General features: G+C 43.3%; 1 protein-coding gene across 1 annotated transcript in view; it reads right to left on the bottom strand.

The window, feature by feature from the left end:
* Window positions 1-19,165, bottom strand: part of MCM3AP (minichromosome maintenance complex component 3 associated protein) — a 642,417-nt gene that overhangs the window by 76,597 nt on the left and 546,655 nt on the right. Inside the window, exon 23 of the mRNA XM_078681440.1 lies at window positions 10,793-10,890. Within this exon, the coding sequence (XP_078537566.1) occupies window positions 10,793-10,890 (98 nt within the window). The remainder of the gene's footprint in view (window positions 1-10,792; window positions 10,891-19,165) is intronic.

Here is a 19,165-nt window from a genome sequence, read left to right as displayed (position 1 = left end):
TGAATGAGGATATAATTAAATGATCTATGTGTTTTTTCAAAATCCCCGTGGTACGAAATTTATTTGATTGTGGTGACTGAATGAGAGTGTATTTATTGTTTAAATAATCTAGCAAGGGGAATCCTTTACATTGATTGGCTCCTTAAACCCCGTCGCCTTGTTTTCAGGGGTTTCTCTTTTTTCCACACAATTGTGTGTTTACACCGTGTGGAAATTGTAGCAATTTAGAAGTAGGTGACTGGGTAAAGGTCAATACAGGGCATGCTGGAGGTGGTTTAAGCACGTTTAGGGCCCTTTCAAGATAAAGGCAGCTTATTTATTTATTTATTTTATTGTTTTTCTATAACGCTGGCTAGACCCGAGGGTATCGGAGCGCTTCACAGCAGGATGGAGACAAGACAAATACAGGATAGCGGCACAAAGTAGACGTATACATAGGTGTTCAAAAATTACAGTTCTGCTGAGCGTCTGTATTCTGTGGTTCAGGAACATGGTGAAGCTTTGTTATCAAAGGGGTGGGGAATGCAATGTGGGAAAGGAGAAAACTGAGCAAACATGTAGGGGTTTCATGTTAATGCCAGATAATTAGTTCTGTGCTTCTAGGCATGCGAGAGTGAGTTCCCTTTTGCTTGGGGATGGTGATCGTGGTAATGTACACAGTTTTCAAAGTCAAGAGACGTAAAAATCGCAGGGTTCGCAAACCACTGGTGTTTCTGCAAAATTACGTTACTTAGTTACGCCTTTCTGTTTGAAGTTTATCTATAACTTACCATATCTAGACCAAGTGATGACATGATGCATTTGCTTTTTGCAAGAAAATGTTTGTTACGTTATCTTGTTTTGTTTGCTAATTTAAAGAAAAGAGCATAGGTACGTTGGGTCTTTCTAGAAGACTCAGAAGGTGCACTTATGTTCTGTGTTCCTTGGAGTGTAAGCATTCTGTGTGGGCTCAATTTATGCTGACCGGCTCAGGATGCCTATGCTTTGGTTCTCAATAAACATCCTTCAACTCAGCTTGGACGTATGGGTGTGTCCTTCACAACATGTCTTCTTAATAACAATCATCCAAACAATAGGAGCTATAGGGGGAAGAAGTGATCAGGCCGCACCCTACTCAACGTATTACCAAACAACAATGGGCTTGATCACCAATCATTACACCCAACTTTGACTATCCAGCACTACAGGGGTTATTATAAACTTTATAACTCCCTCACAGACTTAACTACGTCCCTAGGCTGTGGTGTATTCAAGTTGTAAAATGTTCATACGATCATAATCCACCCAATGTGCAAGAAAAAGTGTGGAAAGGAAAGGAGGCACCTCACGGTCGTAACATCAAGGGGACTGCTAGCTGGTACTCGTCAGCAAGTCCACTTATCATTGGTTACCACCTTTCCTGTTTACAGAAACGTGTGTGAATGTGTTATTTAACAAAAACCTTACCCCATGAAACCAAGGAAAACTCAAAACCTAAGTGTCATAGCATGCTAATATCATGTATGCCCAATGGACCCCATGAAGATATAAGCAGATAATCCTCACATTTAAAACTTGGTGAAGCTACCTAGCTGAAACTACCTTTATTTGGTGCTGCTAGCTTCCCAAATTAAAAATGGTTCTAATCAAACCATAATCAATTACGCTGCCGACATGTTTCGTTGCCCATACGAAATTTCAGGCAACTTCTTCAGGGCTGTTGGGGTTCCAAATTAAACTCTCATGGTAGGTTCAAATCAAACCTATGATGGTATAAAAACAAGAGGAAACGCCAACTGTGAACACACTCTGCTTAACACTGATCTAATATATTCTCACTTTTAAAATCATCTATTACCCACCATCTGGTTGCGTCCATCATATATACCTGCAACCATACATGCCAGGGGCGGGAAAAACTGTTATGCGTCAATTGATCGCGTTTCCCCACAGTGAGTGCCCAAAGGTCCTGTCACCTAAACAGAAGTTTCCAAAACAAACATTCATAATGTTGTAATATATTCAGCCAACTAAAATTATGCAGTCCAAAATGTCTACCTCCAATGCTTAAAAAAAGGGTACAGTGTAGTAATGGCCCCACTTTCATTGTGCATGCATATTTATGTCCCTATTCACAGTGGCAAGTGTACGCTCTCTCACTCAAGCTGTCGTAGCCCTCGCCTCCAGAAGCCAACATAATGTTAATGGCACCTTCAAAGTTCTCTCTATCAGCGACCCAAACTGTCGCTATCAATTCATTCTTAAAAAACACACAGCAGTGTGCTTTAGCCGATAGTTCTCAGGGGGAGCCAGGCGCGTTCACAATTGCTCAGTCTGAACGCCGCCCGGTCAGGATCCTGAAACTGCTAGCACTCCAGTACAAATGCCGACGAGTGATTATACCCGGAAATTCAAACAGGGAGCATTGCGTGTTAACAGTTATTTTAACTCGAACGCGGCGCGATTCTACTAACTTGCAGATCGTCGCCCCCATGCACTCCCTACTCGCTCGCGCACTCACCGCTACCAGTTGTATCCGACCACTGATTCAATGCCACACACGGGCGCCATAAGGGCGTGTTTAAATCGTTCCCTCTTTGCCACGCAAATCACGCCCAACGCGTGATTCTCGCCGTTCCTCACCTAACAGGCGGCCATCATGGAACGTGTTAAGACGTTCACAAAAGCCATTGGCCATCTTAACCTAGTCAATTCTTACTGTTTCCAGAGTAACTGAATCACAATCATAAAAATGGTTAATTTCCAGACGGTTTCTAATTAAAAAGACCCCTTTTCAGTGTGCAAACAGCACAGGACTATTGATAGTTTAACAACCAGTAATTCAATTCCAGCCCCACTAATGTTGATATCCACCTTCATCATTATTAACATAGGGAATATTTTTTGCATAAATTGTTATATTTGGCAACAACGCCCACTGGGTAGTGTGGTGCTCAACATACCAGGATTATTACCCCAGGGTGGCCAGCAGCATTCCAATGCATAGGAATTATATACACACTCAAACGTCAAAGTCCTGTAGCTCGCCTATGGTCTCGAACACTTGCTCCATTCAATGCAGTCATTTAATCCAAACTTGTCAGCTTTCTCCGAAAAAATCCATTTAGCCTCCTTCCTGGCTAAAATGGATTCAATATTATGAGTCTCGCCCATCACTCTTTCAAGGACAGTCCACCTCAGATCCCTGGGGTCATGCTGTTTCTCTTGAAAATGCTGTACCAGACTTGTTGTTAGCTTCTTAGCCTTGAGGCACTTGAGTACCTTCAAGGCTAAGAAGCTAACAACAAGTCTGGTACTCATAATATTGAATCCATTTTAGCCAAGAAGGAGGCTAAATGGATTGGGACAGTTAACTCCACTGGCCAATCAAAAGTATCACAAATACGTCAACAATGCTTACCCAGTACAACAAATTAAGAAAGTCAGCTCTATCTTACACAAACCTGCAACTCTACCTTACTCTCCGGTAAAGTACCAGACAAATGGAAGGCAGCAATTGTTTCGCCTCTTCTAAAGACGCCTTCTTTAGACCCTGAAAGCTTAACCTCTCTTTGCCAAAATGAATGGGAAAGAGGTCCATCACCATATAACTAATTATCTGAAATCCTACAAGTTATTGCACAAAGCTGATTCAGATGATTTTTGCAAAGGATTCTCAACAGAGACAGCCCTTGTCAAAGTCATAGAAGACTACTGGCGCACCTTGGATGGAAATGCATTGGTAGCTATGATTTTACTAGATCTATCTGCAGCCTTTGATACCATTTCCAAAAGCATTTTATTTCAATTACGTGAGGCAGTTGTGCAAGGTCGGATGAGCACAAGAATGAGGTGTAAATAGTTACTCATCCTTGCACCTCTATCTCAAATTCGGCATCGAGCTTGGACAGATACCCTTGCCAGGTTTCACAGGTCTATATTTGACTAGCTGCTCCAATATCAGTTTTTTATTTTGCACTCTGGTACTATAGTCTTGCTTATCCAATTATAAAGCCAGGACTACAAATCTCAGAATGAAAAGAAAAACTGGTGTGGAGCACCTTGGCACACATGGACCTGGGAATCCCGGCAGCTATGCTACTAGCAAAGCTGCTGCCTTTTCTTACCACTGCTGCAAGAGAGGGGGTTCAAGCCAAACTTGTCAAACATTTGTGTCTTCTACCATTTTAAGAAATTCTTGCATGAACGTTCTTTCATGCCTTACTCACAGATTATGAGAATGCTTGCAAAAATGGGTGAGTACCCAGGAAGCCAGATCATGTCCTATACTATTAACAAAATTAGCAAATTTTAAGCCAGAGCAGATTTCCATTATATGTTTAATGTTTGATTACCGCAAATACAAGTGTACATATAAATGTCTCAGGAGCTATGTGACATCATAGTGCTATGCCAGTGACTAATGTTTGTATTCCTATGCTAACACTTACCGCCTGTCATGGGTTTTGGTTTTGAAAACCTGGTCCCCCCAGAGTTGGGAAAAAATAAATGGTGTTCTTTAACTGACATACAAACTCACAATACTGAAACAAATTCTCCCTCCACCAAGTGTAGAAGTGTGATCCAGCTAATATAACAGAATTGATAGTGATATACTTATATAGCCCAGCTCTACACACCACATAATAGCTTCTGAGCACTTTAAAGTTGGTGTCAGTTTAACAAACAACAGCATAAGGTGTTGGGCTTTGTGGGATTGAACTTGGTTAACTAACTCTGTGACAGTACCAGTCACTTTGGGTTATAGGGGTGAGAAAGTGGAGGTCGGCAAACCACTACCAGTTCAAGCCAGATGCATGCTTTACATCGCCTCAACATCTTCTTGGCCCCTTGAGCTCAAAATAAGGCAACTTGTTAAGTGCTTCTACCTGCTCCCCATGCTTTAGGCTCATTTGCAAGAAATGAATGTCCATGCCTTAATCTCGGATGCAAAGCAGGAGAGCGAAAATGATTGCTAGCTAGTGGCTAAATTGCACAATGTGAAACTACAAAACATGGGATCAATCCCGATTGACCACCTAACCACGTTTTTCTCCATTACTGCATATGATAACACCTTCAAATATGTGAGTTCAGAATGTGCGCTGTACAAGAGCAAAAGCCTCCTGAGTATGATGTATTAGGCTATACTGTTGCTCCATATAAAATAAAAATCAGGGCCACATTACATATAGGGACAACATGACAAATGGCTTGCATCTTAGCATTTGTTTATTGTATTGCAGTCTGGGCGGGGGCACATACGTTTCCAAGTTTAAAATCAATTTTAATATAAATGCCTCTCAATTAGGTGATATTATCCGATAAGGTGAAATGCTCTCAGTGTCCGAATGTTTAATATTAATCTTGAGGGGACATTTTCATATTTGAACATAATATTTTCTCAATGATTTACACACCAATATTTTCAAGGCTTAGCTCATGCATTGGCTCTTTAGAGCAGAGCTAGACCCTTAGCTTGGATCTGGTCAGGCACTTTCTGTTAAGGGGAGTGGAGGACTGGAATCCGCAGCCAGTATGAGTGATGATGACTTCTGTGGCACAAAGGGCACCAGCTACAGGGAGAGATAGAGAGTGTCAGATCTGGCAGACTGTTGGTGTGCTGCAAATGCGAGCCACACACTAAAGTATACAAAAATGTGATGGATGGAATGCTTGAATTAATTTCAATCACTAGGGCTGCATACCAGTTCATTGTTTAGTTCACACCATCCCACCTCAGTTTGGACCTAGCCAAATGCAAATCAGTCTTGAACCTGCTCTAATAGCAACAGTTCAGCTGAACTGCCATAAGAGGTCCTCCCTGAACTGTAACTCAAGCAATCTAGGACTGTCTTCACCCTAGTTAGGGCTGATCAGCCATATAACTTGGCTCCAGTGACACAGTGTGCATACCATGTCTGGGCCAGGCTGCATGTGCATTAAAAGCAGAAGCACCACTATGGGGTCCTGTACTGCCTTTCACTGAGACACTGCCTGCTGGGCTGTTCCCTGCGCTGCTCTGCACTGAGCTGAGCAGTGCACTTTGAGCTCTGTAGACGCTCTGCAGCACTTCACCACCAGGATGATGATTTCATTTGTAGAGGCAGAGAAGGTTAGTGTGAAGGAGGGTATGCCACACAGCCTCTTTTGTCAATTTATTTTCCATTCTCACTCCAAAGCCTTAAGTCTGTGCTGCAGTTTGAAAGCACCTTCCTCCACTCTCGTGCTAGACGACTTTCCATTCAGCCATAATCTCTTGTCAAGCTAAAGGGAGCAACATGCAGTGCATAGCACTAGCAGCAGGCCCAAACAAATTAAAATAATAATGCTATGTGTGTGTGAATCTGAGTAGTGGATCCAGTTTGAACCATGTCAGATGACTGTTTTAGCTTGGCACAGGATGGAGGATGAAGTACGTTTCCCCCATTCAGCCGAAGTGCATTGCCTGCACTCCTGTGGCTGTAGAAGGGAAAGCCAGGCACAGAGGTAAGAAGGATTCAGTTAGGGCTATCCTTAAAAACTGAATGATGATGACCTTGCTAGCAAAAGGCTGTTGGTTAATTTTTCCTGTGAGCACTGCTTATCAGTAGTTGGTATGGTTCAAAGGTGGAAATGCAGTTTCGGTTGTTCAAGGTGAGGACATTTCTAGAAAGGGCCTGCCTATGCATCTGACTCTGATCACAAAGCCTGATTATAGACAAGTGCAGAGATTTCACACTTCACTGTGCCCATGTGTTGGATATTCCTGCTTGAAAACTGGTCCATGACTGGTCCATGATTACCAACTGTGAGTCCCTCTGTGACTAGAATTCTCTATCAGAAGCGCTGTGTAGTTGATCCATATCCCCGGTCAGGAAAATGTGCAGACAAGTGGGATCCAAACCACCTAATCTGTCCTTGGCCAGGGTCGGGAGTGCTCTACAGAGTACACAAAGAGCTGCTGTACAATCCGGGCTTGTTTCTGCCTCACACTCATAATCCCAGAGATGTGGGGAGATCACCTATGGCTTGCACTTTCTGCAAGAGGAGCTAAATGTCTCACTGAAATGCCAAGAAACCAGTCTGCCTGATGAGAAAAGGAAGGAATATGCCCGACCCTACAGAAGGAGCGACTGTCCAGGAGGAGATGCCCAGCATGTCCTTTACGTGAACAGCAGCCAGAGAAAGCAGACTATCCTCTGACGCAAAGCTAGGAGTGATCTGTACGGTCCTTTCTGGATGCTCAGTGCAGTTTCTAAGTAAGCTGCATTTACAAATGTACCAAATTACCCATGTCACATAGCAGATTGCTGCAAGACTGGTGGAGTTGCAGCTGATACAGTAAGAAAGAAACTTTGGTTCTGAGAGATATTTCTCCAATTGGCCTGGAGGCTGCAACTATCAGAGGACACCATTACAAAGGAGATCGGCCCAGTTGCTATAACTGCCAACCTAGGACATTGCTGTAGCCAGTCAGGAGGACCACCGCTGCTTAGATCAGGCAGTGCTGCTTAGGCCCACACAACAATTACTTTGAGACCATCGTCCCAAGTGAGAGTGCCAGGGCAGCCCACGCCGGAGATGAGCTGCTGCCGTGAGGGAGGGAGGGAGCCAGTCGGTTCCTTCTGCACAGCCTCAACTGCTACGGAAGCCAGCAGGTAAAAATTCAGCCTGCACAAATGTCCTGAATACTGAATGCACTCAGACAGGTCAGTTGCTTTCTTTCACACTTTTTGGCAAGAAGGGGCAAAGAAAAATGAAATAGAACGAAACCTGTTGTTTCTTGGGGACTATAGGTAAGGGATCTTGGCCACAGTGGAAGGAGAGTGGAGTATCAGCGAAGAAATCAAAGAAGTAGGGGGTGCACCACCTCACTGTCTATAGGAACATCATTTCGATCATGCACACCTCTTACATTAATTGTGTAGTATTTAGTTTTGCTGCGTGATTAAAGGAATTTATTTTTACATAAAAAATAAGCATCGGGATGGCCGGCCATTACCTTATTTCGTGTGTTGGTTGAAAGTTGAGTTCTGAGTTCATGCTTCTCACCTCTCTGAGAAGCCTGCGACTAGTCATCCTTGTTAACGTGACAGCCAAATACGCAAAGGGTTCTACATGGCCCAGTTTGTAGAGCCATACCAGGTTGGACTCCCAAGACACCAGTGTCAAAAAACCTCAACCACTATTGGCCAGTCCTGTGAACACTGAATGTGGTCTGACATACTCCTTAAGAGCATTCACAAAAATAGTGGCTGCACACCTTAATTTTTCAAGGAGCCAGCAATATCCATTTATATATCTATTTCGACAAATATCTGTCTTGAGATCAGTCCACACCCAATAATGTACCAAATCTCTCAAAACTATTCAGTCTTGCTTTCTTTATTAACCAGCAATGATGCATATGAATCCCTTGATCCAGATCTCTTCATACAGGAAGGTTGCTCATTACAACTTGCATCTTTTTTGGTGCTCAAGGAAACCGGCATCATTTTCATATCGTACCACAACGGTGAGTTCCAATGGCATCATGCTCTTCACTACACTAGTTTCTCCAAAGAGGGGGACTCAAGTGTTCAATCGCCTGAAAGAATGTTTGTTGAAAGTTTCTGGACTTCCAAAAACAGTCATGAAAACCTAATTGACACATGGCAGGGAAATCCATACCTCAAGACAAAATACTTCATATCAGCCATTTGGAACCCACTGCTCCTTATCTGAGCCTCACATTAGTTTCCTTCATCTTCTACAAGCATAAGTATCAATATCCTTTTAGACTACACAATAGGTTAGGTTCAACATGAAACAGAATGAGTTATCTTGTCTCCTTGTTATCTTTATCTAAGTTTTGAGCCCTCTTAAACATTTCCTGTACCATATTATTTTAACTTAAGGAAAACTGTGGAAACAGCTTCTATTAAATAGATATTTTCATGTGTCACATAAATGCAAGTTGAACCAGAGATTAACTGCAGTGTTTCAACCTGGGATCTATCTAAACTTACAAAGGGAACAGAGTGTATGTTAACTTTTTGAACATGCCTACAGGCATGATCTGCGCACATATCATTATCTCAATGAACAGATTCAAATCTTTCTTTCAGGTATTACTATGTTAATAATCGCCAAAATGTTGCCTATACTAGGTCCTAGAGATAAATGCTTTATGAATGGTGCTGAATTTTCCATCTGAGTAGGAAGCGTGTCTCTTTGGGATGCTCTATTACATCCTTTACACCTCCCTTAATTCTTCTAATCTTGCAGACTCTGGGGTTTGAACATATGGAAGATACCAGTCTGACTTCAGCAGTTCTGGTTATTGGACATGCTTCTCCTAGACAACAACATTCTGACTCCTACAACCTTCTTACTGTTCTGCAGGATACAGAATGCCTAGTAAAGTAAATGGGAAAAGGGATAATTTGTTGCTCTCCCCTTTCAATCTGGGTTGTCTTTTCACCCGGGTTGTCCGGATATGCAACATTTGGCATCTTGTAAAACATTATTGTCAACATGAGCAGGTGGGGGAAAAAACGATAGGAACAGAAAATCGTTGTGATTTAGTTATTGGGCTTTTCACAAAAATAGGCATCTGCTTCTCATTACCATAAATGCTGCTATTTATTTTGCCTATTTGACAGGACAGTGGCCCTGCTGGATTCCTGGAAACAAAACATGCCAGTAATTGGAAATCTACTTAACTGAAATGAGGCTATATCACATCATTTTATTTGCACTGCTCCATCAACATGGTCCCATTAGAGACCCTGCCATTAAAACGTTCTTTTAAAGCTGGGCCTGAGGACCAAATATTTCCAGTGAGACAGAATGGTCATGCTTCTACAGAATCTCTATATTACCAGAAACACTCATTTTATTACTCACGAATGAGAGTTTTCAGATTATTTACTGATCATCCATCGTGGATAGACCCAACACAAAGCATAAAAAGCCACCTGTGCCGGAATAGGATTTCTCCATCCTCTTACAAAATATGTGGAACATTTGTTCCTTGGAGACTTCACACTCATCTAACTCATACTTATATCCAGATCAAAGTCCGCATTGTGGCCTTCCATTTGCATCTGTCCATTTCTGAAGCTTGTCGGGCAGCACCGTGGGCCAATCTTCATGCTTTAGTAAGCATTACTCTTTAAGATGCATCAGTCGAAGAGAACGCAGCTTTCGAAAACGACAGAAATTCCACACATACTGTTATCTCTTTCAAAGTTCTTTATAGTGACAGCATATTCTGGAGACACTTTTCCCAGTTATGCCTGCACATACAGGTATTCCCAAACAGTAGTGGAGGAATAGGAGCAAGGGCTAAGTACATCAGAATCTCCCGGGATGTAATCTGTTCTCAGGAATGTGCCATTCATTGGCTGCGGTTCAACAGAAATGGGCCAGTGTCATGTCAAGTGGGTATCATGATTTATTGTATGCTTCACCAATGAGGGGACATGGATAAACATGAGCCACACCTTGAAATACATACTATATCCCAAACTTATACTTCAGAGCAATGGGAGGTACCTAGTCACAAGCCTATTTGAGAACAAAGGTTAGCTGGTGACACTGTTTGTCATGCCGCTCTTAGCTGATGAGTTACTTTATTTTCCATTGCTTATTGGTAACAATATGAGTTTGCATGAAACTATTAGACTCTAAAGCTGATCAGAAAAGTCAAGGTATTCTGTGACAGGAAACAAATACAGAGTTTTTTCAACACAGATGAATATATAGTTCACAAGTGATGACAAAATTACAATGAGCAGAAATAGTCATGGCTATCGATAAGAGGAACATGATGCAGTAAGTTTCTTACCTGACTGCTCCCTCGCAGATCAATGACGGACTCTGGGATCTGCATAATAATGTACTCAGAGATCAGATTGGCTTGAATCAAATCCTGCAACATCAGGCCTTTAGAGAAGAGAACAAGAGTTACTCATATCTCTGCACTGTGGGGCCTCCGGTAGTAAGAGTAGAAAGAGCAAAAAGGTTTACATTTCACACCAAATGTCTTTTCATATCTCAGACTTCATTCACTTTCTTGTTGTTTTCCACACATGCATCATAATAGCTTCTTGGGGTGGCTTTGTAGTTCTTTCGTAGACTCAGAGTTAAAGCACTAGGCTTGTTTTATGGTTAATCCATCACTTACAGGATCAAAAGCAACTTAACTTCTGTTGTGGGCTGCCTCAGTTGTCACACTTTGGTGTCCATCATCTTCCACCCACCCTTTCATCCCTTCTTCCCTTCAGAGGGAGTCAATACCATCCTGTAATCTCCTACAAAGAGTTATAATGAAATCCTACCTCATGGTCAGAAGAATGCAAACTGTATACATTTCAGAGAAAGAAAGAACCAATCATAGGCAGAGCATCAGGACTTTTGGTATTTACTGTTGAGATACGCCATCTCTGGACAACTTAGTCCTTGGAGAAAATCAATTGATATTCACGATAATCCATCTTTGCAACTTAAAAGTTGACATTGGAAAGAAATAATGGTGCACCTGTAAGTTAATTAAAATATCCTTGGCTCCATTTAGAAAGATGTAGTCCCTTTAGTTCCCCGCCTCATTATAGTGGGAATTGCTGGTAAGGTGTAAGAGGTCCTCTGCCTTCCCCTGGATAATATGGTTCCAGGTGTGACAGGATTTACCGAGGTCAAACTCTTGTAGAACTGCAAAAGATCCCATTTGGACTGTATGCAAATTATACTTGACTTTGAATAGATCAACAGCGGTCCCATCAGGACAAGCCAATTTGTGGGAACCATGCACTAATCCACAGCAGGGTTTCTCCTGGTATTCTACGGTGCTAACAAATACACCTGAATTGAAACCCTCCAGATCCAAAATACCAATTGGATCAAAGGGGGTATGTGTCGAGGAAGTCTTTCTCCAAATAAGAAGTGTAATGAGCAGATATATCCTGAGTTTGACCGGCAGTCAAATAGACAATTGGCGATGGACAGCACACATCCGTAATACATCCATCATACTCAACTCACAATTAAGCAGCGATTTTAGAGGAAAGTTCGGAGTAAAGCCACAATTGTGGCAAGAAAGGAGCCAGGAATACAAAATAGGTGATGCGCACAATAATACAGTAACTAAGGGAGCAAGAACATTTGGACCACCGGAGATGTGTGTGCACCAGAATATTTAATGGTAGGGGGTTCCAAAGTTTGAGGTCAGGAATAACAATCTCACATCAGGACAATATTGCTATTTCATTCACAGGAAAATCTTTGGCTAGAAGAAAACCTCAAGTACCTGAAGCCTCGAGTCTTCAGGCGTAATTCAGGAGGAATACTGCACTTCTGCTACTGATCCCTGAACTGGGTACAATACTTACTTTGACCAGTTCTCTAGCAGTTCAGAGTGTTGCCCAAATAAGTTCAATACTTTATTTGTGCACGGCCTGATTGTCTATGATAACAAAGGAATATTAGGAGTAGGGGTAATCACGTGGATTTACCTAAAAATTCTGCGACATTAAGCAGATCTAAATGGGAAAGTAACTTTGCATTTAGTGCTATTCTCTTACCATCAAATTCGATCTAAAATGAATGGCAGAGTGTTTTTTGCGCTAAGAAATATCTCTAAACGCAACATTGTTGAGCATGAATAGAGTGCGAGCAGCTTCACACGCTCTCTAAATGTGCACTTGGCATAGGATCTTCCTCCAATTTACCCCCGGCATTTAGTACTAGTTTCTAACTGCAAAACGGACCCTTTCATCTAAAATGGTCCGAGGATGCGTTTGCACTAAGAAAATAGCGCTAAATACAACAGAAAATAAACAGCAGCACGCACTCGCTAAATGTGCTTTTGTGTTAGGATTTCCCTCCAAATTCTCTTAATTATGCAAGCGGGCATAATCGCATTATTGGTAATTCTGCATCAAAGTGTAACGCAAATTTACTGAATGTTATTAAATTACTCCCAGGTCTTATTAGGAGGTCATCTACAAAGAGAGAAACCTGGGCCTGTAGAGCAGGAGCCAACTGAAAGCCTCTGAGCACATTGTCAACTCAATGAACTTTTCTAATGATTCAATCTCCACAGTGAAAAGTACCAGAGATAAGAGACAGCCCTATTGTGTGCTGTGGCCCATCGGAAATAGATGAGAGAAAACACCACTGACTCGGATGCAGGCCAGTAGATAAGTATAGAGCAGCCAGATATTACTAAGGAAATGTATCCCAAAACAGAGATTTGTTAAGACCACTAGTAGGTACACCCATCCCACAGAGATAAAAGCTTTTTGAAAGTTGTGTAATGAGACCTTCTTATATGGAAGCAAGAGCCAAATCTTCATGAAGTCTCCTTTTATTGTAAAATGTAAACTGTGCGGGCATGAAGCAGCTTTAATCCCTGTGCACTAGTTAACGAATAACACCTCACAATCAAATTGATAAGATCACAGCAAACATTTTTGTTGCAATGTGTTTATTAATGATAGAGATCTAATACAATGATGCATTGATCTGTACGTTTCTTTGGTTTTAAAAGTATCATAATAGCGACTCTCTGAGCACTTGTGGAAGAATTGTTTCTTCCAGAGACCTGGGAATTAAACCAAATGTGCGGTGTTAGCTGTGAGGTTAAAAATGTAAACAATTTGGCTAGAAAGCAGATTTGGCAAGAGATTTACTTGTTTGTAACTGAACTATAGCAACTCCTAGCTCCTCTATTGAGCTCTAGCTCAACACACTCTGTTGAAGACAAAACATTCCATCTGGATGGATACTAAAAATGCAGCCAGCGCCCCAAGCAAGGAAGGCTGATGTTCAATGTATGATGCAAAAATGTTGTCTAAAGCATGGCATTCTCTGACAAGATCTCTTTGGGCATTATTGCTCCCTTCCACCCCAAACAGGTCTAATCCAACTCTATCATCTGTCCAGCCATTTAAGTAGTTTTCCTACCTTCTACAGTATGGTCTGTGAGGTCTCCAGCTGTTTCCAATATTTGACTGCCAACAGGTGTCTCAGACATAGACGTACTTTCCAATGTGTGTTAAACCTGCCTGTCCCCCAGATGCATGAAATTTAGTGTCAAGGCCAGCCAAAGTTGTTTCCAGAAGTGCAATCGATGCACACCTACCGTTTTTAAGATGAGATGTAAACCCATTCTCCCTTTCTCCGGTCACAGTCTTGAAAACCTCCCAGCGAGAAATAGGAGATTCAACTGATTTGTTTTTGTTCTGTTGGAAACCGAGGTAAATTTCGGTTTGCACATGCTAACGGATGTATGTCGTTACAACGCATGCTTTTTCCACGCATGCCTTTACAATGCAGGTTTTACAACGCAAGTCGTTACGACGACTTGCGTTGGGGGGCGCTGGATAGTGAATAGTTTAATTTACTATTCCAACTCCAGTCCCTGTGGATAGTAGGGAAGGTTTTGGATAGTAATTAAACTATTCCCTATCCTACAGCGCCCTCCAGCGCAAGTCGTCGTAACGACTTGCGTTGTAATTCCTGCGTTGTAAAGGTACTGCGTGGAAAAAGTTTCGCTGTAAAGGATGTTTACCCATGCTAACAATGGCCTTAATTAGCTACCATGTCTTTTGTCTCCACAACATCCGACCATGAGCCGGACTTAATGAACAACTCTGCATAGGCTCGAGCAATGAATGTATCAAAAAGGTGACTGGCAGTTTTAGGTCACACTGAACAATAACAAAAGGAAAAGGAGGAAACACGTAAGGCAACCATTTCAAGAAACACATTACAACATAAGGGCAAGGCTGGTGAATGCAGGCATGGTCTCCCAAAAATGGAGAGAGAACACAAGGAATGAGGGGTGGAAACTCCTGACACATGAAAGCATATCTATTCTTGATAACCTAAAGGACTAAGCAGCCCAAAGTAATGGGCTGCCAGCTTGGCAAAAAACCCTCCCACAGGGTGCACATGCTACCCCGAGGAAGAACGAAAGCAGTTTGCCAGGAGGGGCTAGAGAGGTGGGGGAGGAAGAAGACTCCTGTTGGCGGCATTGCAGACCCATGGAGCTGACAAACTACCCTCTGCAATTGCAGAAAAAAAGTTATTTAAATCCTAATTGGCAGAGAACCCCAGTATTGCTGATAAGGCAAACTGTGGAATAATCACAACACTTCCTGTAATGCTGATGGACTTGATGGGCTAGAGAGGCCAAACCAGGCATTCAAGAAATAGTGAATCCCTACTTAAATCTCTCAGGGGCTGATCCGGCCTTATCACTGAACAAATGGAAGGCATCAAAGAGCCCATCCATAAGGTTGGCCTGAGAATCTCAGGTAAACCCAGTGAAGTGCATCTAGGTATGTTGAAGTATAGTCACTTGAGCGCCCACCATTCAGGGACACATTGGCACATGGTTCCGATTAAATCACTGGTCGGCCTGACCTGGAGAAAACAATCTCTCACAGACGCAACCAAGCGCACACTTCTCATGTAGCCTTGATTACTCCTAGTAAAGGCTACATTTACCACAGCTTTTCATGTGAGCTCTCTTATAGTGTTTTGCCTTTCAGCTGCAGCAATTTATTCTTCTAGCTACCTTTTCCTTGAGTAAATACCTGCCATAGCCACACCAAACTACCACCTTCACAGCGTCCCATTTTATCCCACATGTGCCTGCAGTGTTCACATTATGCATAAAATAGGAACTAATGGTGTCTTGCGTTTTCCACCGGAACATTGTGTCTTCTAAATATATGGATCAGGATTCGCGAGATAGGTATCATCACCCTGAACTTTAAGCATTGGTATTTAAATTGAAGTGATGAATGGTCAGAAAGTACTCTGCCTTTGCAATAGTTACTTTTTCACTGAACCGGCAGATGCTTGGGACTGGATGGTATGAGTCGGTAGAGCCCACCACATCGCCAGCCTGGCAGAAGTCGCTTTCACCTACTGGGCAGGACTTTAAAGAGATGCCATCTGAAGAGGCTCCCTTGCTGAGGGGTGCCTGCCTTAAACATTTCGTGAGGCGTTACTGGTCTCGCCTTCCTAAGCCAGGGAGGGGGGACCAATTGGAGGTGATGTTCTACCAACCACTATCAATGCTGGGAATCGATTACAAAATATTGAGCAAAATCCTTGCGATGCGACTGCTCAAGCACCTCCCGAACCTGGCTACACTTGGACCAAAACGGATGTATCCCGGGTAGATCCACGACTCTTAACATCCGAAGGTTCTACCGTGTATTGGTGGCAACACCAGTGCAGTGGCACTTCGCGGCATGTACGGTGCTAGACCTAGAAAAAGCTTCTGACAGTCAACTGGGAGTAAATGTTTGCAGTTTTTAGCCAAAGTGGGCATTGATGGCCAGCTACAATGTCTCATAAGGCTCCTCTACTCGGAGACTACAGCGTGAGTAAAGATAGGACAATGTGTCTAGGCCACCTTTTGGGTCAGTAGAGGCACCCAGCAGGGCTGCCCCTTCTCCCCATTACTATTTGCCCTCTCAATTGAACCACTGGTGCAGAAGCTCTGGCAGGTGGGTCAGACCCTTAGAGGGGGTCAATGCATGTGGTTAAGTTGTATGCAGACAATGTGTTGGTCTATGTGAGAGATGTGCGAGTAGGCATAGATGAGATTGTGAGTGTACTAATGGAATTCCATGAAGTTTCAGGGCTGGGAGTGAAATGGTCCAAAACCTGTCTGTTCCCAAAACACATGGAATGCCTGCTGCAAGGATTCAAGGTTGATACTCACCTCCTACGCTGGTAACTGCACACCTTTCGGTACTTTGGCATTAACATCCATCATGCCATCTGCAATCTTCTTGATGGCAATCTCATGAGGGCAGTGGCTTCTCTTAGACCACAGATTGCATTCTGGTGCACACTTCCACTCTCAGTGCAGGGTAGGGTGACCCTATCAAAAATAGTGATACTCTCTTGCCTCTTATATTATTTTCAGAATCTCCTGGTGAACATACATTGTAGCACTTTTCGTACATTACATGTCATGTTGTCAGCTTCCTGTGGAGCAAGGGATGAGGTCGCAGCTAACTGACTAAGATGCAGCTCCCAGTGGACAAGGGAGGCCTGGGGGCTCCGAACTTCGAATATTGCTATTTGGTAGCACAGCTGCAGTGGCCCACTCACTGGCTGGCGGGTTGCTACGTTGAATTGGGACTGGCCTCCGGATCCCATGTGCAAAGAATGGTGCGTGAAGCTTTTCTATCCCCCGGGTTCATACCCCAGTAGCTATGGGGTTGTTATGAGTGACCCATGGTAGTTAGCAAAGCATTTTACGCCTCTTGCTGAATGCCTCAGTACACACTAGTGATTTGACTTGGGTCTGTGAGACCATTCAAGGAGCTAATCGGGGTTGACGGAGTAGTGCTGCAGGAAGCAACTTGAGAAAGAACGCTGGGAGACCCGTTTCAGAATGGAACTCTAGTCTGATTTGTGCAGCTGAGCGATGACCAAGACCTACCAGTGAAGCACTTTCTGGCTTATGGTCGACTGGTGGCAGAACTCAGAAGACTGTGGCACATTACTGATATGGAACCTGATCAGCACCCACCCATACAGACAATGCATACTATGGGTGATGGCTGCCACCTATGGCCACCTATGCCACCTATATATGGCTGTCTCAGACCATTTCACACCTGCCACAAGACCCTTTGATAGCACTCCGTTGGACGTGGGAGGTAGACATGGGCCGGGCATTGACGCAAACAGAATGGGACAGGTCCCCTATACACCCCTGCAGGTTCTCCCACAATGCCTGGTTCCTGTACATTCAACACAACATACTAAATAGGGCCTACCTCACGCCTGCAAGACTCAACAGGATCTTCCTAGGAACCGCGTTGACTTGCTCGCAATGCATGAAGCCTGAAGTAGACCTGGCGCACATGTGCAGGAATTGCCCGCACGTTCGGGAGCTATGGCTAGAGGTCACAGACAGGCTTGGAGAAATAACAGGCTGCGTGGCGAGCCGAATGTTAGGGCCAATTAATCTTAGGTGTGCATGGAGTGCAACAACCCCGCTTTACTGATTTAGCACTGCTGATGGTCTGCAAATTGATTACTATTCACTAGAAGCCTAGAATACTACCTGGGGTAGGCCATTCATGTGCGGCAAAGCTTAAATGGGGCAGAGCCGAGGCAACTGCGCTGAGGAAAGAAGAGGCATGTGGACTACAAAAAAGACCCATTGAAGGTGACTGGGAGGGCCTCATAGATGCCTTGTTGATGTCTTAGGAAGACCCCGACGCATAGAGCAAGGGTGTTAGATGAATGGTGCACCGTACTCTCCTCTTTACAGGGACTGGCCTCTTCCTTTGCGCACTGGTGCATATAAATGATGGGCGGGTGGGGGACCGCAGAGAGTGCAAGGTTCAGGCACAAGAATAATGTATGTTCTACAATCTGTTATATTAGGATGGGGTTACAAGTGCTTTTGTAATGCAAGATTGTTGGGGAAGATTCTCTACTTTGCGAAGTTGGCAACGTCACTGCTACTGATATGGCTTGTTCAATTGAGTTTAATGTTAATACACTGGACCGATCTCTCCTAATCCATTCTAAGCTATCTTTGTTGGGGGCATACAATCAGACTATTGTCAAAGGACATCCGGTTAAGGCAGCATGCAATTTTATGTGTCTTCCCTCAATGTCTGTTCGCGTAACAGTGACTTCGTACGGGACTTTCGGTGGCCAGATTTCAACCCCACCATCCTGCTTTGAGAGCTGTAGCTTGCATGATATAGTGTGACTTTCTATTTTTTGTGGAGCGTGTCCTCTTCACTTGGGAGATTAGTCTTTTGTAGGCATGTAATCTTTATTCCCCATTTACGCAAGTTTGCTCTCACTCTCGCTCGCTTAGTGTAGTTGTTCAGACCCTGGATGTTCCATGTGACCATTTGTATAGTATCAGCCACTGTTGTTCTATCTGGTTTCGGGACCATGCCCTGATCCCTGCACCCTCTTTCGTTTACCGCTTGCCCTGTGGTGCACTGACCTGTGTAGTGTTACAACATTGACCACTAACTGCATCTTGCCCTGGATCACTTGAGTGAGCCAACTGGGAAGGGTGGGTTAGACATAGACCATTAAATGACTGTTATCCTTGCCCCCTAAGTCCTGTACCTCATAGTGTCTTTCCCTCTTTATGATGTTTCATCTTGGAATTTGAATTTGGCAATCATCATGCTGTTCTCCCCTCCTTTCTCTG

The sequence above is a fragment of the Lissotriton helveticus genome, chromosome 3_1, assembly GCF_964261635.1.
Source record: "Lissotriton helveticus chromosome 3_1, aLisHel1.1, whole genome shotgun sequence".
In the NCBI taxonomy this organism is placed as follows: domain Eukaryota; kingdom Metazoa; phylum Chordata; class Amphibia; order Caudata; family Salamandridae; genus Lissotriton; species Lissotriton helveticus.
The sequence above is the reverse complement of the archived record's forward strand: the minus strand, read 5'-3'. Positions and strand labels throughout refer to the sequence as shown.